Source organism: Aspergillus nidulans, chromosome VIII (assembly GCF_000011425.1).
Source record: "Aspergillus nidulans FGSC A4 chromosome VIII".
NCBI lineage: Eukaryota > Fungi > Ascomycota > Eurotiomycetes > Eurotiales > Aspergillaceae > Aspergillus > Aspergillus nidulans.
This window is the reverse complement of record NC_066264.1, coordinates 81098-103634: the sequence shown is the minus strand read 5'-3', so window position 1 is coordinate 103634 and position 22537 is coordinate 81098. Positions and strand designations below refer to the sequence as shown.

The following is a 22537-nucleotide window of genomic DNA, read 5'->3' as shown; positions in this document are numbered from 1 at the left end:
AGACCGTGCCGGGCCTCTAGAGATGCCTACGTCTATGTCAGTATCTCAAGGTGTACCCCTCCTACCACGACAGTTACCACGAGTGGAGCAGTAATAACAACAACAGCAGCATTTGACCCCGACCCCAACACAAGCAAGCAGTATGAAAATCGTGGACAATAATATCTCGTCCAGGTGGGCGATAGACGTTGAAGTCTTGCAAATGAGGGGGACGTTGTGCTGGAGGAATTCTAAGACTGGAATCCGGCGGTTGAGGACACCCGGAACGCGCGGATCATTGGCGTCTCGTAACGTGGCGTGAGGATCCAGCCGCGCGCTGCAGGCATGACGTTCAGCTTTCAAGAGCCGGGAACTGGCGAATCCCATACTCCAAGGCCTTAGCATCCTTGTTAAAAGAGGATTGTTTCCTCTTGCTGGTGGATAAGATTGGGTTAAAATTGCCAGGAGATTCTCAAGGACAGCTTGGCGGCGGCTTGCTCCTCCGCAAGGACAAGTTGCCCGACATAGCTCCGGTCAGAGTACGGGCACATGTGTATCTACGGGCATGTGTATCTTGAGGCCGTCTTTGTTCTTCTTACAGGTGTCGATGAACGATTGGGGACATTCGGTCTTCTCGTCAATCCAGAGATCATCTCGCTCGTCAAGGATGTGGAATTCACTCACCGTGGCGTGGATCGACCTTGTGTCGTCTCAGATAATTTCTTTAATATCGTGGCGGAATGGCTTGCTGTGTGTGGTTGCGCGACGAAAGGAACATCGGGTGAGTTTGCAGAAAGGAAAGCACGGTCTAGGCGAAAGCGGACGGCATTGCAGAGGGTCCTGCATGTCAGATGCAGGGTCTTGATGCCGCTGTTGGGGAGGGCCGGCTATTATTTAGTTAATTTCTATGGGTAATTCCGCGGAGCTTCGTGCCATTTTACGTATCTCTTTTGTCGAATAATGTCAAGGATAGGATTCAATAAGACTCATGAGACGGCGGGTCTGGGCAAGTTTGGGTAGATTGTATGTAATGAAGTGCACATGGGCTTAATGTATCTACTCGGGCCAAATAGCCTATAGAGACGGATCTTTGTCGAGTTAGGCATGGATCTATATATAACAATATTAGCATATTTTGATTAAATCAATATTCTGTATTTACTATAAGTCGGACATTAGGTGCAGTAATTTATACAATTTTATCTCTCGGTAAACCAACGGTCAGCTTATGGGCCGCGGAACGCCATTGAACTATTAGGTCCAACCCAACCCAATCTCTGGCAGGTTGTAGCTGCTTGGACCCGATCTGAGAAGTTAAACCAAGGCCAGGCTGGCAGGATAGAAGCAGGCGGACTAGCGGAAATAACTTATTACCACTGATTCCTTCTTCTTTATCCTCCATCCGGATTACGACTTCTTGTGGCGCAGCCAAACATGTTCCTTTTCAAATACATTAGGCGCGGAACTTGCCCTAACTACAACACCGTTTGATATTGCAGCACCATGGGCTATGCACTGTTGACCTAACTGGCCAACGAACTTCTTTACATCTTTTCTAGACTACTTCATGATTTCTGGCGATCCGATTCCTGGTTCTGTGCTCGCCATGGGCCTTTTTTACAATGCCACTATTAGGTCCGACTTATGCTGCTCCACGCTGCCGCTACTCGACTTAGCTCTCACCTATGGGCTAGCCATGACGCTCGTTAATTAGCGCGTGCTATCATTCTCTACGAAAGCTCCTGTTGAGGTCTCAGCGGCCAGCCCGCCCCCGGGACCCGCCCGGGCTGGGCCTGCCCGTCAGATGGGGTATTGCTATCCGCAGCGCCTTATGACGCATGCTATCTGGACTTAACAGAGCCACAAGTAAATACGATTCCAGATACCCACTACAGAGGGATAAACCCTGCTAGATAGCAGATGATCGAGGAAGAAATGCATATCAATTCTAAGCCAAGCTCGATCTCCCAACACTCGAGGCTAGCATCTAGGAGATGCAAGATATCGCTAGAGCTTGATTCCAGCTGCTAATTTCCAGCAAGGCCCTAACGCGGACGCCAACATATCTGATTGGCAATCGTTCCCGTCCGTATAGAGGACAGCGTGTACCTGAGTCGACAAGCAATGTAGTAGGTTCAGCACTTCTGGGGTTGGCAGGATGATCAGCAGGATTGTAGCTTCAATGCAGCCAGAACGTATGCTTGGCGCGTCTCTCACCTTCCTGGGCTAGAGATAGGTTATCAAGGGGGAAGCCTCCACGGAGTAAGATCACAGGGACTTTCACCATCTGGGTGTGTTTCGGTGGTTCGAGCGCGATAAGGCTCATACGGATAAACCCTTATGGAGGGCTATTCTGATAGAGGGCTGGACTCGGCTGTTGTTGTGGCCTGAATTGAGGTCCAAAGAAGTTCAGACAGTTTAGGCAAAACCGCAGTGTCTTCCAAACTAGGGTCAGGATAGAATCAGGCCTAGGGACCTCTCAAGGATGCCTCTTCGATGGTTCTGGTCATTTCCCTTTCACTTATCGGTGTCATTCAAGAGATATAATGTTTAGATCCTGTATTATAATGAAGCATCATGGTAGATAACACAGTATTGCTATTTACCAATCAAATAGCTGAACGAGCACAAACACACATCAAGCGACTCATACATCCGTACTGTGGTTGGCCCGTACATTGCCACTTTAAATCGCTGCTCAGCAGTAAGTCTTTGTGAGCGGACAAGATAGCTTTATCCCCATTGTTCTTAATCACAGCGGCACATGTAGTAGCCGCACATTGCGTGTACCGGTGTCAAGCCAATGAGCATTGGTATATGACGGCACCTCAGGCAGCGATGCAGGAACTATGCACAATGCAGGCTGGGACTAGCCCGATTCTGCACCAATACGACCTTGGCAATGCCCAGGCCGCTTCTCAGACCCGCTGCTGTTCAGCTCTTTGAGTGTGATTTGACGGCCAGTGGCTGTGTCTTCCATCTAGACATATATATATACACCACCGTTCAGCTCGCCCCAAATCCTCCACGTCCCCATCCCGCCCAAGGTAAAGACGCCAATAATGCCAGATCTAACAACTCAGGGCTTTAGGGCCCTCACAAGGAGCAGTGTCTCTCTCATTTTAGACCAGAGCAGTATTCATCCAAGCGACAAGTCTGAAGAGCTGCCAGTGGAGATACATTTTCGATCTTTCAAAGACACCGGTTCTCCAGGGAACCTCAAAATGCATACCAGCGAGGAAATAAAGGCGGCCATGGAGAAGTGGTGTCGCGATGCATTTGCGTTTGTGGACCCCGGCAGCGGCCATGATCTGAACTCCCATCTTGCCCAACTAGATGCTCACCTGTCAACACTTTTGGTCTGTAACTTCCAGACGTACAAGCAGGATATGGGTGAGGCGGCAATTGTCGATAATGCTTGCGCGTTGCTTGGCAGACTGCCATCGAACCCGCCGGAATTGCCCTATCAGTACGACGGGCGGAAGGCACAGGACGCACAGGAAAAGGACAAACAAGAATTGTGGCCGGCGGCATACTTTGTGGAAAACTCTAAAGAGACAGCTGAAGACCCTGAAGAAAGCAATAATTGGGGCCGGCGATATGACTGGGCCAGCCTGCAGGTCCTTTCGCGCCCAAACACAAACACGATTCGGCTGGTCCTCTTCAAGGTTATGGATCGCGCAGACCCTCAAGGATGTCCCAGCGGGTATTCTGAAACCCTGGGTAGCCTCCTTGATATTGTTACGGGACTGCTTGGAGAGAGTTCCACAGAGGAAGAAGCAAAAGCCTGGTTCGTCCTGCAAGCCTTCCTGTGGGCAGCGTGGCAGCACACGATAATGATCCACCTCTGGTACGACGCAAAGAGGCAGATGTACAACTACAAGTTCTACAATCATAACGATATAGTCGCGCACCAGATCCCCGCGGTAATGCCGCCGCGAGAAATTATTGAACGGTCCCGACCGAATTATATGTGCAAATGGGCATTCGAGCTGCTCCGATCTGATCTGAGCTGTGTGACGCAGGATTTTCGAAAATTTTTTGAGATCTATGAAGAGCACTTTGGGGGCCGTGGTCCGCGGTGTAATCTACTTCCTCCTGGGCACGAGGCCAATATTGCGCAACCGAGAAGAATCTGCGATGGCAAAGCGCCTGGAAACTGCGAGCGATTTGAATCCGAGAGTGTTCAAATCCAGGGCGCGCACGACTTCGGCTGCCCTGGTCCCGGCCCTGACTCTCCTTGCCATTTCCTCGTCTGGGACGAGGCATCGTATTTGAACACCCGCGGTGCGCGGGCTGTTTCCATCGAGGACACTGATGACACCCACATTCGCTACACTCCCGTAACCAGGGATACCATGGCCGTCTCGCATGTCTGGAGCCATGGGCAGGGCGGACGCCCGGAAACCGGCTTCAATAGTTGCTTGCACCGTCGATATGTGACTCTGGCCCGGTTTCTCGGCTGCACCTCGTACTGGATGGACACGCCGTGTGTGCCGACTGACCGTACGCTACGTTCGGAATGTCTGGGCCAAATTAATGCAAACTTTGAGTCTAGCAAGGTTACCTTGCTCGTGGACCGCGATATCATGGAGATTGATATCCACCCCCGAACTCTGGCCGCAGAAGAAGCCATTCTGGCCGCGCTGGTCGTGTGTGACTGGAACGTCCGCGCGTGGACCCTGCTGGAGGGCATGCGTGGCCGGGTGCGGCTCCATCTCCTTTGCAAGAATAACCATGTGATTTCACTAGCCGACGTGCTGAACGATGTGCTCTCCAACAGCTGCTTGTCGTTGGTCTCACTCTGCCTTGCCGTACAACATTATATCCCTATCCCAGAGCCTCCAGGCGGCATAGACCTGGACCCCGTCAGCATCGAGCAAGCGACCTGCCTGCTCAATCACCGCCATGCCACTAAAGACCGGGATGTCCCCATGATCTGGGCCCTGGTAGCGGGCTCACCGAAGGTAATTAAAGCCTCTGAGGAGTTCTGGCTCTCCAAAGTAGGTAAGTTCCTCAACACGGGAAACCTGATTTCCAGCGCTCCACGAATTCCCGGGCGACGCGGGATCGGATGGGCGCCGGCTCGTCCAAATTTGCTCCCGCCGAACGCGACTACCGAAGAGAAACGATATCCAGCGTACGACGGTCAGAACAGCGTTCCAGGGAAGATAACGGCTGAGGGCTTTGAGGCTGAATGGCTCGCTGTGATTCTGCGTCGGCGGGGGATGGGTCTTCCTGCATGGATGTTCAGCATCTATCGGTTTCCACGGGAGAGCGAGTGGGACGAGTATTACCATGTCTATAACAAGGGCGGGAGCGACCGCATCGACCTGAAAATGCGGCAGAGGATCGGGGCGCTGATTGCGCCGCTGTTCCAGCGGTTCCGCTACGTTGCGTTCTTGCTCCCGTTGTTGCGATACAAGGGGACGAACGGCGCTGTGATTCCTCCACAGCCGTTTCAGTACCAGGGCGAGGCAGAGGGGCCGGTTATGGTGGTTGTGGGTTCAAACAACCAGAAGGAGTGGGAGTGGCAGTTCCTGTATGAGTGGAAGGAAGAACAGCTGCCGGAGTTTTGGCAGACCCAGCTTTTACTGGTGTAACAGGTCGCTCTAGCACCAGGCAGCTGCGGTTCAAAGTTTATGTAGAGCTGAATCTCAAGATTAGCGACTGTTATGCGGTTTATTCTAGCTTGTTCATTCTCTTGGGGAGATAGTTAATATCGTCCTCCCAGGAAGGAAGCCGAACCCGGGATTGCATGCGCCACTGTCATAAGCGAGCAACTTTATAGGGGCAATCCTGGTAGATTGGGCTAAGGGCTTGATAATAGTGAAATGGTCTTATACCTAGGCAGCCTGCCCCAACCTGCAGTTTTACAAGTCCACTATAGAGGCCTGACAACGCGACTGATGTGCGTGTATTGCATAGAATATGTCAAAAATGTCCTTTACGTACAGATAATCATTTAAGCAGTTCATTGATATAGATATACTAGTGACTGCGTGTGAATACTTTCAAAATGACCTATCAGGAAAACGAATATACTTCTTACAATGCACGAATTGTGGTAGTGAGGGGCGACTCAATTCTTGGCCATTCCACTGCGAAAGTGATCGTTTAGCACGAATATAATGTGGAACTGCTTAGCTGGAATCATGAAAGAAGGAGCAGGGCTGGAATCGGTTTGTCATGGGCTGTACGACGTTTATTAGAACAGTCCTGGCGTACGATGTAGATCAGGTGCCGCTAACAATATATAAATATACGGCACCCATAATCAATATATTGAAATGAGCTTATCCGGAAAGATCTTTCTCCTCTTTCACCACTACCTCTGCCTCCATCGTCTCTTCCACTCGCTATATATCCACCTATTCAACGATATCAGCATAATCGGAGTATAAGAACCTGAGCCATCCAACATCTATGAGGCCGCCTCCGCATAAGACCCCTACCTGGAACACTGAGGATTCACTAGCCGTGGGCTACGTCTCGAACTCCTATAGTCACCAACCATCGGATCCAATGTTAACTAGAATCATCCAACCTGGATGTGCTTACTCTCGTTCGAGCAATAGGTTAGAAACTCATCCGAGGCGGACTCTTACAGTAGTTTTGTTGAGTCTTGGTTGTCCAAGGAATCACCACTTTCCCTACCCTCACCTGAAGAAAACGTCCAAATCCAAGGTGAAAAATCCACTGAACCGGGAATTGTCTTCACAAAGAGTCGGCCTATCAGGCTGCCGACCACGCCGCCGGTAATGAATGCTACATCTCTGCGTCACCTGCTGATTTTGCTCGTACAGATCATAATCTCTGTTGGATCTATCATATACAATGGCTGCCCAAAACCCAGCAACTCGCAGTTGGGGCATTTGCATGAGAAGCTCGAAAAGGCATTGTGGATAGTCAATATATTGATTTCGCCGCACCAGGGGCACGAGCGAAACGCAAATGACGAGGGCAAGCAGTTTCGATGTGTTCTTTGCTGTTTGCGTGCAAAGAACAGGGGAACATTCAGAAGGCACATATTTTCCGTGCACTACCTGAGCAAACGATATCTGTGATCCATTTGCCTTAGTCAAATTTCGGCTTCAGCGTGGTTCCTGAAGAAGGATAAATATCTGTTACACTTGGGACAACGCGGTTACAGAAGATTAAGCATTCAGCAAATCAAGACATTCGCCCAACAAATATCTCCACCACAGAGCTGTCCAGTTGCCGATTGTGCTAATGCTACAAGTACCTGGGAAGAGTTTATCGAATGTCTCTGCCAGCATGGTGCGGTACCGGAGGACTCTGATGTGGCCAGCACTATGATGAGGACGATGGCGCGGCTGGTTACGCTCCGATTATCGATTTTGGCTTACCATCCTCGAGCATGTCTAAGGAGTCCAGTCCCATGCCTGCGGATGGAGTCAACGAGGCGGAAGATGACACACATGTGCTAAGGGCAGAGCAGATACCCGAAGGTATGCCGTTGAGAACCCTAAACTACCCGACTTCAGCCTATCTCTCGCCAGATGGGGGCATTTCAATGCATGGATTAAAACTGAAAGAAGAACCTGGGAGACAAGAACTGTTCAGATTAGCTTCCTGCCCCCGAATGTGCAGTTGGGAGTCACCGCTGGTTTTTTCTAGCATTCCCCCGGTGCAGCGGCTAACATATCTAAAAAGCGTGACACTGACGATATCAGAGAACTAGTGTGAGAGCCTTGCCGTGCGAGGAAATTGGTAATGAGAGAAATGGCACGGCTGGCATTTGATCTCGTCAGGAATATCTTGACGGCACTGGAGCGTTATGACGGCGGATACGGTGAGAAATACCTAAGCAACAAATGTGTTATTCATAGTCCTGACTAGTAACAGAAAGTGATAGCATGAATATTACGACGTCAAGGGATTATGTCTCCGTGGTATTTACCGAACCAGATTCTGAACCAGTTCTGTGGGAATTAGTACTGTGGCTTTTCCTGACATTCCGTCAACCTAAGCAAGGGGAAGTTTGCTTATCAACCTATAAGATGATCAACGGAAATGCTACTCTCCAATAGCTATCACGAGCAACACCTGCAGCTACCTGCTGCTGGTTCGGTATTTTCGAAAGCGCAATGATTGTAGTATTACCGGGGAGAAGGAACAATAGCGAAATGGTCATGGAAACTAATTTCCGCATGCTACTTCAACTGGCAGCAGTAGAGTATCCTGTCTTAGTCAATGGTGGCCTGGTCCTCATGAGCTACTCAACCGCATTGATTCCCGTGAAACTTGTTGACACGGAAACAATACTCTGGCACTTAGAGACCGCAAGCAATGCCTCCCAGTTGAAGACGACTGAACTCCGGGGGATCAAGGGGAATTGGTTAAAGACCACCGATTTGGAAGACCTGCAGAAGAAAAAGGCTTTACTTGGCTGGCGCCCGGAAGCTGTTACACTGCTTGGCACGGGTCTGTTGAACACTGTACAATGGTCTGCGGCGAAGGCCAAGCACTCTACCTGGACTTGGAAGGGAGCAAACCTGCAATTTTTAGCCTCGTCTACTGCTCCGCTACAGCTAGGAGCTCAGCTTGGCCTCATTTGATCGGTCAATTAACACCCTGCGATTCAGTGCCACGAATAACTATACAAGTGCCTGAATGGCAGTGCCAAAGAGCAAATCATTCTTCATGATATTGAGGACGGCAGAGCGTGACTGGTTCCCTTGATATGCGTATTTCATGAAATGCTTCTTGCATATCAGCGATCAATTCCAACGGAATACCAACAAGCTGATGTACCATTGATCAGACCTAACCCGGACGGAGCGGCAGCTGCGCTATCAGTGCTTCAGGAAAATGGCGGACTTGTTCTCGAAGGATCTCAGCATGATCGCCTAACCATCCGGGACTTGATCCTCGGGTTTTCCAGCAACTTTTCCCGTGCTACCTTGCATCGTCCGAAACGCAATGAAATAAACGGGTACGAATTTATGGACATTATGATGGATTCCTACAAAAGCGAGCTCAAGATGCGTCATATCAATAGACAAGGACTGGCATGGATATCGCTTTTGGAGCAAGAGAACTGCCTTTTCTGCTCAAATACTGGAGATGTTATTCGGGGTCTCAAGGGATATGCAAGATTCACCATGCAATCAGCTCCTCAACGGTTGTGACTGACTAGCCGCATCAATGCACAGTATAAACGAACTACACACAAGACATGGTGGTGATTGGAGCTTGAGCACACGCCGGCTCTCTGATCACCATTGGTTCTTAAAAGGCTCGCCATTCCAAAAATGTGAACATGGAAATGAAAGTCAAGTCTCATGTAGGGAGTCAAGTGAACTTCTCCAGCATTACAGACCGCACCCAGGCGGACGGTTGAGCAAAAATGCAATCTATTGGAGGACAGGGCTAATGCGGCACTAGTCTTTGGACATCTCAAGAGGGATATAACATACATTTGTCGCATCCCTATGCTGAACCCGAGAAGCGAGCCTCCTTACCGTGAGAAATCATCTCAGGACTCCGCCGCGCTGACGCTCCGGACAGCGGCGTTAAGGCAGCGTGATATGTCCTTTGCCCTCTCACTCAATGGTGCTTAGTTCAGACAGTCTGAATCCTTGGTCAGGAATATACCTGATCACTATAATCCTGTAACTTTAAGTACCATATTATTAGAGTTGTCAAGTCTATATCCATAACAGATTATCTAAATGAATTAAGATATTCAAGAGCATAAACCATATATTAGGAAGTTATGTGATTTGAATAACCTGAATAAGAGCTCTTACGTCCTTTATTATCGTAAGATATGAGATTGAACTGGGCTTTGTAAACTGTAAGACAAGACTAAGCATGATTTGGGCGTAAATATAGAGAACACTGGAATGGCACCATATCTATATATGCAATGGTCGCTCAAGAAGCACTCAAGATGCAAGCAACTCTTGTATATAACTGACCTTAATGCAGCTCCTAATGTTCGAATAAAGAGAGACAACGCCTATGTCACAGGAGGCACAGGTAGATTGGGGTCAGTTATTGGGCCGTCATCGCCAGTATGGTCCTTGGTAGCACATTTGTTGTACCATGTCTGAGCTGTGTTGTTGATGGAATTCCAGATACTATGCATGTCTGCACGGCCGTCACCATCCAGATCAGGAAAGTAAGTGCATGAGCCTTCAACAGCACCTCTGTATCTGGGTCCCAGTGGTCCCCACTCGTATCTGGATCCGTTGATATCACGTCGGCCAAGATTATACCAGACTGACCCGTCTCCTGAGAACTTGTCGGTCCAAATCAAATCTGCCTTTCCATCACCATTCACGTCTGCCCAGTGAATGTTTGCCCTATCCTTCTGCTCGGAGTATTTGAACTGATCAATATACTCCCATCCATCATCCCCATTAACCCAGCCCCAAGTGCGCCCATCCTTTTCAACACACAGATAGTCGGCTTTGCCGTAACCAGAAACATCAGCAAAATGGACGGGACGGTCAAAGTAACCAAGGCCTCGATGCTCAGGGCAGTATAGCTGATCCACAGCATTGCTATTATACTCCCACTCAATGCTCCCGGTTTCCTTGACCTTGTTCCGCCACACCTGTACCCTATTTTGATTGTTAGGGTCTGTCCAAATAATATCGCAGGCTCCGTCCCCGTCCCAGTCTGCCAGATGCAGATCGCGCCGGTCAAGCTTAGTTCCGATTTGCTCCCGTGTTGGGTCAAAGATGATTTCGTTGGCTCCCCAGAAACTTGACCCGTCACTGGGCACTTCAACCAGTCCCTTATTCGGATAGAGACGCATATAGCCGGTGGAATGGATCCAAACGTAATCCATTCGACCGTTCTCATGACCTTTCATATTGCAATATCTATTTCCGTCGGCTGTAATCATTAGCTTTAATCTTTCATATGGGGCATGACTTATACAAATCATACCTTTTATCTTTGCCCCTCCTGCCCCCTTATTCTTCCAGACATGTACGTTATACATTGGCCCAGAATTCTCGTCAGATGTACCTTCTCGATGAACACGTAGTCCTGTCTCCCAAGCTCCCCGAAATCCGCTACCTCACCGTATACTCTGGCGAAGTAAACCTGATCTCGTAATCCGGAACTACCAAATATCCCACTCAATCCAGGGTGTGTCGGGCCAGAATTAGCATCTTTGTAAAATCCCTGCCGCCAAACAACATTTAAGCCATCGCCAGCCTGTCCTTTGATGCAGCTTCGGGAGTTCGTATATGTCGTCGCAGCGCCATCATCATCCACCCACATCCAGTCGTCGCGACCGTCGCCGTTAATATCTTCGAATCTCACGCCGCGGATGTCACCCATGCCTTTTCCAGTGAAGCGCTTTCCGAGAGGCTGCCAGTATGCTGGTTTGTCTTCAATCCATCCATTCCGCCAACATGTGACATCGCCATTATCTGCCAAAACACAGTAATCGGCTCGACCATCACCGTCAATATCAGCCAGACGCACATGCTTCTGATCGTGCTCTTCTGGACTCTTCCACAGTCCAATATCGGTAAAGGAGGGAGGCTTGTTACTCCCAGAATCGCCATCTCCGTTGTTGATGCTTGCATAGGTAGTCCCATCCAAGGCAATGCAGACGTAGTCATCCAGTCCATCACCTGAATATGTAATCTCGCATTAGTATCAGCTGTTCCTGTGTGACCAGAATGATGCGTGCCTACCGTTAACATCAATAAAATGCACACCCCCTGGGTTACAGTTATTATGGGTCGAGAAAGAACCACCCTTGGTAAACCCCTGTTTTCCAGTGTGGACATTATTCGTGTAAGAAATGAATGTCACATCTCCAGACTCACTATCTTTCTGGAATATGATCAAGTCATCATACTCGATTGTATAAAGCCTTCCAAAGAAAAAGGACAGCTCATCATCGTCGCTGTATGGATCAGCTGCACCCCTGCCGGCACGGATACTGAACACTGCTCCGTTATACTCGCTGTCATGTCGATAGATCCCGTCATCTTCACCACTTCCCTGCTGCGTGAATCCTCCTGCATACACCCCGCTCCCGTACTCCTTGTCGCATGTTCCCGGGGTTGTCGTATTTAAATCCGCAGGTGTAGCAATGAGGCCATTTTTTGCAGCGTCATAAATTGCATTATACCAAATGGCCGCCAATTTGGAGTACCCGTAATCATTCGGGTGTTTGTTATCGTTGTAGTCATCGGGGTATTTGATCCAGTTGTTTCCTGCAGTTGGAGCCGGGGGGTCCGTATCTGCCAGGACAATGGAGATGTTTAGACTGTCTCTCATTACAGGGACTAGGGCTCGAAATTGTGCATTTACAGAGGCCCTGTTGGCCTCGACACTTGTGGAACCTGAAGGAATCAGAGTTGATAGGACAATTAGTGTGTTGTCCATATCAGGGGCGCTGATTAGTGTTTCGATCAGGTTGCTCATGCGTTCACCTGCTTTGTCTGGTTCAACATTAAAATCGCAGTCATTGGTGCCAGCGTTTATAAGCACTATATTCGGTTTATAGGCAAGGGAGTTTTTTGCGGCCTCTTCGACTTTAGTTATTACGTCGCCACTGTGAGCTTCCACGTCCTGTTTTATCCCCATTGTATAAGTTAGCTGTTCTGGCAATCTATAACAAGCCAAATAATGGGGCGCATACGTTATCCTTCATACTACCGTTGTCTTTACTGCCGACCATATTGACTTCCCACCCTTCGAAGCGGAGTTTGTCACGTAACGGCTTGCGATATCCATTTCCGCTTGAAGACAAGAGCCCCCAGGTGATTGAGGCACCGAGAGGAAGAATTCGCAGAGGTACTTTAACAGCATCGTCCCGTTTTGTTGTTGAATGGAGCCATTCATCTTCAGTGTCTATATTGCTATAGTTGGCCGTGTATCGTGTATTTGGGACTGCTGCTCCTATTACAGTGATTGATAGAAGAGACAGTATTAGGGCAAACACAGGGAAGAAGACGAGACGCGTCATTATGAGGGCCTGTGTTGATGATAGTTTCTACTCTTCGTCCGATTTTGTGCGAGTTCCTTTAATACTTCTCCCTCTACTAGTTTGTCAAGCGCAAAATGCCTATTCTACTGTTCGTTCCACTGACAAAGTTAGAAAACAACCAATTACGTACTGAATAAGTAATCAGAAAGAACTTGAATACTACCATAGCATTGGCCTTCTGACTTTTCAGGTGAAAATAGGGTCCCTAAACCAGGGGACAGGTGTACATATCTCGTTATTGAGTCATCGAGCAGACCTAACCCAGTATAATGCAGGTCGCCCAACTCTATGACTACTATGAAAAGCTTTTTAATTGGCACAATAGGCAATCGGAAGCGTGAAGGCTCAGCTGAGGCGGCATACAAGAAGCAATCGGGCGCCTGAGGATTAGCGAAGACATAATTAAGCATTTAGACGCCCAAAGGCTCAGTCAATCTATTTAACAAGCAATCGGACGCCTAGCTAAGACACATACAATAAGCGGTTGGTTGCCTAAAGACTTGGGCAAGACATACAGTAAGCAATCCAGGGCCTGAAGGCTTAGCTCAGACATACATGATGTATCGCGAGCCATTATTGTTCTAATTTTTATTAGATAAGTCTGTTGCAAACTTCGTGTCCTCCAACCTGCTCTACAGATCATGGAAAAACCTCTGCACAAACTGCCCTCTTTCTCTCTCTCTATTGGTCTCGATAGGAACCGGAAAGTTGATGTGAAAAGTAGGACCGAGCTCAGTTTTCGATCCGTTCATCTTCGTAAGAAGCAGCTCAAACCCTCTCCTATTGACAGAATCAATTCCTCAGGCTTCAGAATTCTCTTAATAGCATGTTTCCCTATTGGTTGTCCCAGCTAGGCCCTTTTATATAAGCTTCACAGTACATGGAGGACTAATTTAACAAAAACCCACAACAGCAAAAACACCTCGCCACAATGCCTCGAACGCTCTATAATTAGCAGTGTATACTTATTCTGCTATTGCATATTCTTTACTCACAGCAGGCTTACGGTTTATGGATAACCAAGATGAATACATGCTTGCTGCGCTATTCAAGATATTTTCTCCAGCTCGAGAAGAGTTTTTAGCTTAGAGGATTTTATAAATTCCACAGTCTTTTTTTATCCCAAATCCTAGTTTCTATGAGTATTCAATATATTCTTCCTTGTTCTGTTTCTGTAGGATGGTTGCTGGCAAATCCAAGGCTCTATTAATAACAGGATAGTCCCCCAACCCTCGCCAGCGACGCGCCACCTTCCAAAGCTTCTCCTGAATGTCCCGATTGAACCTATTCATCTCAGACTCTAATAGACGAGCGCAGTGAATTATGATGTCAACCGCACTGTTACTGCCTAGCGAGACAATTCCACCGGCTGCGCTGGAGAATACAGGGGTGAGGATGCCCATATCCATACCCATACCCACTTCCGTTTGCCCGTTTGAGTACGCCACAACCAATGGGTACTCGTCCAGTAGCGCATCCAGTATACCAAGGACAGTATTAGTTATCTGTTGCTTGTGTTCTGCGCTATTAAGTGAATCCCACTACCGTAAGCAGCACCGGCAGTGCTCATACTAATTGCTCAAGCAATCAGCGCTACCCGGTATAAACGGGGCCACCCATCAAGCTGGTCGGCTCCCCTCGGGCGTGGCGTATAACCGCAGAACCTGCCCGCAATAGACGTAGTTTTCGCGCGGGCTTTCTAAGTGGTATGGGCGCTTTGACATTATGGTGGGCTTCCAGGATGTGGTTGGAGAGGGAGAAGCAGGGAAGCTGCTTCATGCGACTCGCTCAACCTCCTGGAAGCTGACCATAGTATTGAGCATGATGAGGTGGTAGAGGGTCATGTTGGCGTTTGCACTGTATATTCAGGGGGCCCCTAGATGGCCATTGCTTTCACTAGCGGAAGTACCAGATCCTGCAAAGGTGTGTGTTTTCATCAGATCATACAACCTGTGTATCAGCTCCTCGACCTCCTGGCACTGCATAGAGAGAGAGACGAGCGGTGGGTTCCGGCCTGGTCGCTGGGAAGGCTTGAAGCTGGTTTTCTTTGGGCCCGGGTACGTACTGAGTTATGCCGTCTATGCCTCGGCGGAGGTTAGCCACGACATGCTAAAGGTGGCAAAACAGAAGCCGCACTGGGGTCTGAGACACGTGGGGAATGGCTCTGACGTCGCTTGTGTCTTGGAAGCATCGAATATATTTGCCGAGAGAAGAGAAATAATACTGCTCCAGGAAATAATCGTTCTCTGCCGGCGTGGTGATGATATTGAGTGTGATTGTGTGATGCCCTGCATACAATTCGTCGCGGATTGCAGACGCCAGGTAACGTCTGGACTTGGGATGAGCGCGTCGAAACCCGCGATGGAGAGGCTGGGGGTGGGGGGTGGCTCTGGCCTGCTGCAACCCTGCTTATGAACGGTTCTAATCAACAGTTACTGACAGCGTAAACAATTCCAGGAACAAGAACGAGTGACTCTCACCTCGAAAAACATTGCATTCAGATACCAGGCGGGCTAGGTGCTAGGATGACCCAACTAAGGCTTTCCATTCATTATCTCACCCCCAAACAGTCGCAGCTGTACGCAGCAATGCACACTGTAAGAACTCTTGCTCAGACGCTAACTTCTAATTTTGCTCAAACAGGTTGCCCAGCGAAATGCGGCATAGCTCGAGCAAACCATAGCCAACCTGGTAACGGGACTCCCCAGCCCCAGCCGCCATGGCGCCCGTAGGCGGGATCAGGAGCAGGAAAAGAATCAGGAGATGTGTGTCTTTAAGGGGACCTCACTGCCCGGCGTTAGAGGTGATCAGCAACGCCTGCTTTCTTACCATCGCGGTAATGGGTGGCGAAGTCCGAGAGGAGTAGAGAAGGATACAGAAATAGTGAAAATAGCCCCTACCTGCAGGTAATCTATGTTTCTAGCCTTTACAGCGAGAGAACTTACGGTGGAGTGGCCAAGTTGTCTCTGCATTTACAAGGCTGGGAATCCATTTACGAATGCGTGCACCCAAGCCCGCTTCCAAGTTGGCAGGCGAATAGGCTAGACTGTAACCACTAAAAGGAATAGTACGAGCCCTGAAGTGCAGTGGCAATGGCCAGTTGGCAAAACTAGTAGCCGCCTGACTTGCAGTTTTGCGTGTGTACAGCGACCTTAGCCAAGCTGAGTTATTATATATGCTACATCCTACTGAGAACATCAAAGATTGCTGTATTGATAACTGCATGAGGCTCCTAAGAGACTAACGGCAGGCAGCATTGGTATCGCCCCAGTAACGATCTTACGCCAACCTTCCCAGCGATCTAGATGCGCACTACCGTGTAGGGCTGACTTGGAAGCGTTTCTGGATCTCTCAATGAGGATGCTTCTTCTTATCAGTGGGGTTATCCTTTTCTTTGACCATTTCCTGTAGGCCATCCATATAGCATTGAGCCGGTTATCTGGAAAATATGCAAATTCGTATGAGCCACGACCAATTTGGCGTCGTTTACGCGCGTGTGGTCAACCAACACCCCGAAAAGCAAAGCTAAACACGCACAGCATACTCGATACCTAACCCCAGCACCCAAAACACACTCGCTATCAAGCAGGATGATTTGGCACGCGACTCCACCCCTGCCGGTCCAGCCTGCAGCGATGCTCGCAGGAACCTCCAAAAGCCCACAATGTGCCCACCCACAGAAAAAAGCACAAACGGTACTCGAAGCCCACCAAGCACGCCTCCAAACAGTAGTGCCAGGGAACTGATGGCAAAAAGCGAATAGGCCATCGTTTCTACACAATTTCGGTATCGCACGGCCATGCTCTTCACGCCGACTTTGAGATCCTCCTCTGTGTCCTGACGCGAATAAACCAGGTCGATCATGACAATCACGGCCGAGAAGAAAACGCACATGCAGAGCATTGAGAGGATCTGGCTCGAAGGCTCCATACCTAGGCTGTGCATGGCCATGGGAATTGCCCAGGCGATGTTAATGAGGATGAGCTGAGGGTGATCGGTGAAGCGCTTCCCGAAAGGGTAAAGCAGCGCGAAGAAGACTTTAATGCCGGCGTCGAATAGGCATTCTCGCGGAAGAAAGAGTAAAAGCGAACAACCTAGGACGAAGAGACATGCTGTGAAGATGGTTGCTGCGGAGAGCGAAATGGCGCCACGGGGGAGGGGGCGGCTTTGTGTGCGCGAAATCTGTCGGTCAATGTCGACATCGACGAGATCATTCCAGGCGCAGCCAGCGCTGCGAAGGATAAGAGACCAGAGCGTGAGCAGGAGGAGGCGATCCAAGAGTAGGTCGAGGGGCAGTTTTGTTTCGGCAGTTGCGGCAGTGTATGCGATTCCAACTACGTAGGGAGATGTGTTGAGGTAATAACCTAGGGCGCGGTGGATGCGCACCAGCTCTCCGTATGGAACAACGCCGGTAGGGAGATATCTGAGCAGTCCTGTCTTGGGATGATGTCTCTTCAATTCTGAGATGACGGCCATTTTTTTTTCTTTCACAAAAGGTTTGGGCGGTGGAGAGAGGAGGAGGAAATCAAGAGGATTGAGCGCGCCCTGGGGTGTTAAAGGAACATCAAGGCCTTGGGCGATATAGCGCCGGGAAGCAGGCGGCCTCTTCAATATGGCCCAGTATTCCGCCGACTCGGAAATAACGGGGATATCTCTCGAAAGCCTACCCAGTAAGGGGAGATACCACTGACAAGGGTTCCGGCAATCATGCATCTAGGTCTTCAGAATGCCATTAGCAGGAGATCTTTCTCTCCATTGGAAAGCCTGAGGGCCATCATGCCCGGAGAGCCTGAAAGAGCATCCGTTGTGTGACAACTTCTATCATCGTTGATGCACATAGCAAGGGTGAAACCAACTTCTCGGCAAGGGTGGGTGCTTGTATTATTTGGACCCATAGCTTGCTGCTAGCCAATGAAGCAGAGAGCGTCTCGCAAGGGATCCTTATGTTATGAGTTGTGCAAGCAGCATAAGAACCAATGTGGACGGCTCTCATAGCTGCTCAGCGGGCTAGGCTCAATTATCCTAGTTACTATAATTAATAGACCGTAGTTAGCTGATGGAGAAGAGTAGTTGCACCACACCGATGAGCCACAATGAGCGATACACCTACGCGCAAGACTGATCTTCGTGTGATAATAGTCGGAGGGTCTGTCGCTGGCCTGACGTTGGCACACTGTTTAGCGAACGCAAATATCGATCATATAGTACTCGAAAAGCGCGCTGAGATCAGCCCGCAAGAGGGAGCGTTCCTAGGCATCTGGCCCAATGGAGGCCGAATCTTTGACCAGCTGGGCGTCTATGCAGACCTGGAAAAGTGCACGGTGCCAATACACAAAATGAGGGTGCGATTTCCAGATGGGGTCTCCTTTAGCAGTGAGCTGCCGAGGCAAGTCCAAGAAAGGTTTGTTGCTTCTAAACACTGTTTGAACTTGATACCGACGGGAATTGTAGGTTTGGATATCCGATTATATCTCTCGATCGCCAGAAAGTCCTGGAGATTCTCTACAACCGCTACCCGGCCAAGTCCAACATTCACGTCAACAAGAAGGTGACTGAGATTCGACAAACCGAACGAGAAGCCCAGGTGCTCACAGCCGATGGGGCCGTATACAAAGGGGATTTGGTCGTTGGTGCGGATGGGATACACAGTGCAGTGCGTGCCGAGATGTGGCGCCAGGCCAAGGATCTTGTTGGTCGGCGAGATCGACAAGGTGTGCTTTGCAATATCTCCTCATTGTTGCAGACGTTAATCATGAGATTGCAGCATTCACTGTCGAATATGCATGTGTTTTTGGAATTTCGAGCCCTATCTCCGGCCTGGAGAGTGGGGAGCATGTTAACTCTTACTCGAATGGGCTCTGTGTGATCACCTTCCATGGTAAGGATGGCCGTGTTTTTTGGTTTATCCTCATCAAGTTACAGAAGAGGTTTATCTACCCATTTACTCCGCGCTTTTCAGCCAGCGATGCGGCCAAGATTTGTGCCGAGTATGCTAATGTACCGGTCTGGGGGGATATATGCGTGAGAGATCTCTGGGGGAACAAGACGTCGGTCTCCATGACTGCGCTGGAAGAGGGCCTGCTGGAGACCTGGAGATTCAAGCGCGTAGTCCTGCTCGGTGATAGCATCCACAAGGTGAGTGGCTTGATGTATCAACAGACGGACAGCAGGATGTGATTAACCAGTGTAGATGACGCCCAATATCGGGCAAGGTGCCAATACCGCAGCAGAAGACGCAGGAGTGCTCGCATCTCTGCTACAAAGACTATCGACTTCCGACTCGTCGGCCACGAGTTGCACAATAGACGCCGTGCTCCAAGAATACGCCTCGCTGAGGTACGAGCGCGTGAAAAGCACATACCAACGTGCGTACTTTGGCGCCAGGCTGCACACGAGGGACGACGCGCTCAAGGCCTTTGTTGGCCGCTACATCTTTCCTCGCTTCAGGCAGCAGGTGCTTGAGAGAACGTCGCAAGCCATTGCAGGTGCCCCTCAGGTGGATTTCCTGCCCACCCCGAAGAGGACGGGCCCTGGATGGAGCGACTACGCCGGGAGCCCAGAGGTTGGCGCACCGACCCTCCCTTGGCTGGTGATTTCGCTACCAGTTTTGGCTTCAATGTTATGTTATCTAGTCTACTCTAGCGTATTTGTCACGCCAATTTTTCCTTAGGTCAGAACAGGCTGGAATGTGCTATGTCGGATGGAAACCATGCTGGCTGGGATTTTTTTATTGCTATTCCATGTTAGACACTTGAATTACACAAAGCTTGACGAGTGCACAATTGCTGAGACTATCACTGGGGATGGCAATTGCAGTCATTCTCAATCGGTAAGAATGCGTATCCCCTGCTTAGGCACCTGCCACATGAGCCCGTTTAATGTCGTAAAATACATAAATCTTACTGAAATGCCTCGGATGCCGCAGCTATCCGCAGCAAGGGATTATTTCTGAGGCCCAAATGAGAATTCTCCCTGTGGTTACATGCGATGATCAAACACTCGCTTCGAATAAGACGTCCTCCAACCGCGATGATTTCTTCAAAGCTTCAAATTTGGGACTGACAAAGGCACGGATAACTCCCGAGGTCTCAGCGTTCCGTATTTGCCTCATCTTTCAGCCAATCGCCCCTTGACCAAAGATGCAGTCCAGCCTGCTTGGCCGAATGACAGGCGTCACAGGCAGCAGAAGCAAGCGCCACACTAAGTTTCGCCTTCGGCGTCTTCAGCAACCGCCCACCGAGTCAACCACCAGACTTGCGAGCCCGGACGACGCCCAACCCATTGAGGAGACGAAATCGCAGGAGCACCTCGAGCAAAGTGCTACTCAGGGCCTAAGCGAAGCATCCGGTGATAACAATGCAGGGGGTGCCCATCCAACGCCAGCGCCGAACGAGGGAGATGCGCCCACGGTGGCCGAGCTCCAACATGGTTCAAATGACCGGGTCGACGACGGCACAAGTGGCTCTGGTACTGTATCAGGCTGGAAACTCGCCGCTGTTCTCATTGGATTATCACTGGCGGTGTTCTGCATGTCCCTAGTACGTCCTGGAACCAACCACATTCTCCGCATCAAGGATGTACTCTAACAGATCAATGTCCAGGACAGCACAGTGCTATCAACTGCAATCCCCAAGATCACTGCTGAATTCAACTCGCTACACGACATGGCCTGGTACGTGAGTGCATACAACCTGACGATAAGCAGCTTCAGCCTCGTCTACGGCAAGATCTACAGCTTGTACAGAGTGAAATGGGTATACCTGACAACGCTATTTTTGTTTGAAGCCGGCTCACTAGTCTGCGGCGCCGCACCCAGTTCCCTTGCCCTCATCATCGGCCGCGCCATTGCCGGCGTTGGTGGCGCAGGGGTATTCCTCGGCTCCATGCTTATTGTCCACGAAATCATGCCGCTCCATCAAGTGCCACTGTTTATCGCCCTTATTAGCGGTCTGTACGGTATCGCTAGCGTCGTGGGTCCCCTTCTTGGTGGCGTATTCACCGACTACGTCAGCTGGCGCTGGTGCTTCTATATCAATTTGCCCATTGGAGGGTTGACAGCGTTTATCATTGTTCTGTTCGTCAGGCCGCGGGTCCGCGAAAAGGCTACAGTAAAGAAAACCCCCTGGGCGCAGTTGCTTGATCTTGATCCCCTCGGTATTATTCTCATCCTTCCCGCCGTCATGTGCATGTTGCTCGTACTTCAATGGGGTGGGGCAAAATACGCCTGGAGCAACTGGCGCATCATCGTGCTTTTGGTCATGGCGGGCTCTCTGGCGTTGACCTTTACTGCTGTGCAACTGTGGCAGGGCGAGAGGGCTACGATTCCGCCACGAATAGTCCGGAATCGCAGTGTCTGGGGTGCAATAGCCTTTTCGGTTTGCATTTACGGCTCCTTCACGGTCTTTACGTATTATGTGAGAACACCCCCTTGCTACTGAATCCGGATGCTAACATGGATATGTGCTTGCCAGCTCCCCATTTGGTTCCAGGCCATCAAATCTGTCTCCGCAACGCGCTCGGGGGTGATGAATCTTCCCATGATCCTCGGCGTAGTTGTATGTTCGATGCTCTCTGGCTGGGGCGTCAGCCGGGTTGGCTACTACGTGCCGTTTATGTACATGGCACCGGTGGTCGGATCTATTGGCGCGGGACTGCTCACGACACTGCACGTCTTTTCCGGACCGGCTGCCTGGATCACATACCAGCTGTTATTGGGCGTCGGCATCGGATCCGGCATGGCGCTCCCCCTTGTCGCTGTACAGACTGCTCTCCCTACCGACGACGTCTCGACGGGCTCCGCCATCATCACATTTACTCAGTCTCTTTCGGGCGCGTTATTTAACTTTGTGGCCCAAAGTGTCTTCCAGAGTCGCCTTGTGCATAACCTGAATGCGGCGCTTCCAGGAGTGGATACGGCGAGGGTGGCTGATGTTTCTCCGAGGGAGATACGCAATGCAATTGAGCCCGAGTACCTCCCTCAAACTCTGGAAGCATACAGTCTAGCAATTACACAGGTGTTTTATGCCGGCACTGCGCTATGCACCCTAGCACTGTTTGGGGTGCTGCCGATCAAGTGCCTGTCCGTCAAGGGATCGAGAATCCCGCCCATGGCGCATGCTTGAACAAGGGCTATATGGACTTTGAGACTTGTCTCGTGGCTTTTTCGTTGCTGGTATTGTTTTCTATGCTCTTGCATATCCATCTTGTACAATATGTAATGATCTCCATTTTAGGTGGCACATTGGCATTCAGAGTGCCAGAATACACGTTATCAATAATGATATAGGAATACAAGGCCACGTTATCTCTGGTGGCTTGACTATACATCGCGTAGTTCTAGAAGGTATAGTGGGGGGAAAGAAAGGACGACAGGATGAAGAATACAGGGAGGAGGAAGAGATCTATCGTCAACAAGGCAGAGAATCGATCGTCATATGGCGTCCGATTCTTAGTAGGCTACGTTCGTGTACTTGATACAGTTTCCTTCTGGCCTTTCCCCTCTGAGCATTCACAACAAATAGAATCAAGTTATCAACAGGAACCTTGCAGGTACTTGTTTTGCGCTGG

General features: G+C 49.9%; 6 protein-coding genes across 6 annotated transcripts, besides 4 other annotated features; 4 read left to right on the top strand and 2 right to left on the bottom strand.

The window, feature by feature from the left end:
* Positions 1-22537: part of a sequence feature (contig 1.172 1..523550(1)) that runs on past both edges of the window.
* ANIA_09262 (uncharacterized protein) lies at positions 3204-5582 on the top strand (the record flags this gene model as incomplete). Its single annotated transcript, XM_677439.1, has 1 exon — positions 3204-5582. The coding sequence occupies one exon, from the start codon at positions 3204-3206 to the stop codon at positions 5580-5582; it is 2379 nt and encodes a 792-aa protein (XP_682531.1).
* On the top strand, positions 7361-8561 carry ANIA_09261 (uncharacterized protein; the record flags this gene model as incomplete). The annotated part of the gene is made up of 3 exons (XM_677438.1): positions 7361-7451; positions 7849-7895; positions 8034-8561. The coding sequence occupies 3 exons, from the start codon at positions 7361-7363 to the stop codon at positions 8559-8561; spliced, it is 666 nt and encodes a 221-aa protein (XP_682530.1).
* Positions 9968-12949, bottom strand: ANIA_09260 (putative esterase; the record flags this gene model as incomplete). The annotated part of the gene is made up of 5 exons (XM_677437.1): positions 9968-10851; positions 10906-10936; positions 10987-11603; positions 11802-12552; positions 12623-12949. The coding sequence occupies 5 exons, from the start codon at positions 12947-12949 to the stop codon at positions 9968-9970; spliced, it is 2610 nt and encodes an 869-aa protein (XP_682529.1).
* Positions 13381-13405: a sequence feature (Short protein (ANIA_11648, CBF87270.1) was converted to a misc_feature.).
* Positions 13446-13462: a sequence feature (Short protein (ANIA_11648, CBF87270.1) was converted to a misc_feature.).
* Positions 13522-13527: a sequence feature (Short protein (ANIA_11648, CBF87270.1) was converted to a misc_feature.).
* Positions 16322-17446, bottom strand: ANIA_09259 (4-hydroxybenzoate octaprenyltransferase ausN; the record flags this gene model as incomplete). The annotated part of the gene is made up of 2 exons (XM_677436.1): positions 16322-16375; positions 16508-17446. 2 exons carry the CDS (start codon positions 17444-17446, stop codon positions 16322-16324), a joined length of 993 nt encoding a protein of 330 aa, XP_682528.1.
* On the top strand, positions 18064-19640 carry ANIA_11206 (FAD-dependent oxidoreductase; the record flags this gene model as incomplete). Its single annotated transcript, XM_677435.2, has 4 exons — positions 18064-18371; positions 18422-18681; positions 18714-19105; positions 19161-19640. The coding sequence occupies 4 exons, from the start codon at positions 18064-18066 to the stop codon at positions 19638-19640; spliced, it is 1440 nt and encodes a 479-aa protein (XP_682527.2).
* ANIA_11217 (MDR family MFS transporter) lies at positions 20110-22092 on the top strand (the record flags this gene model as incomplete). Its single annotated transcript, XM_050613105.1, has 3 exons — positions 20110-20508; positions 20572-21384; positions 21442-22092. 3 exons carry the CDS (start codon positions 20110-20112, stop codon positions 22090-22092), a joined length of 1863 nt encoding a protein of 620 aa, XP_050468946.1.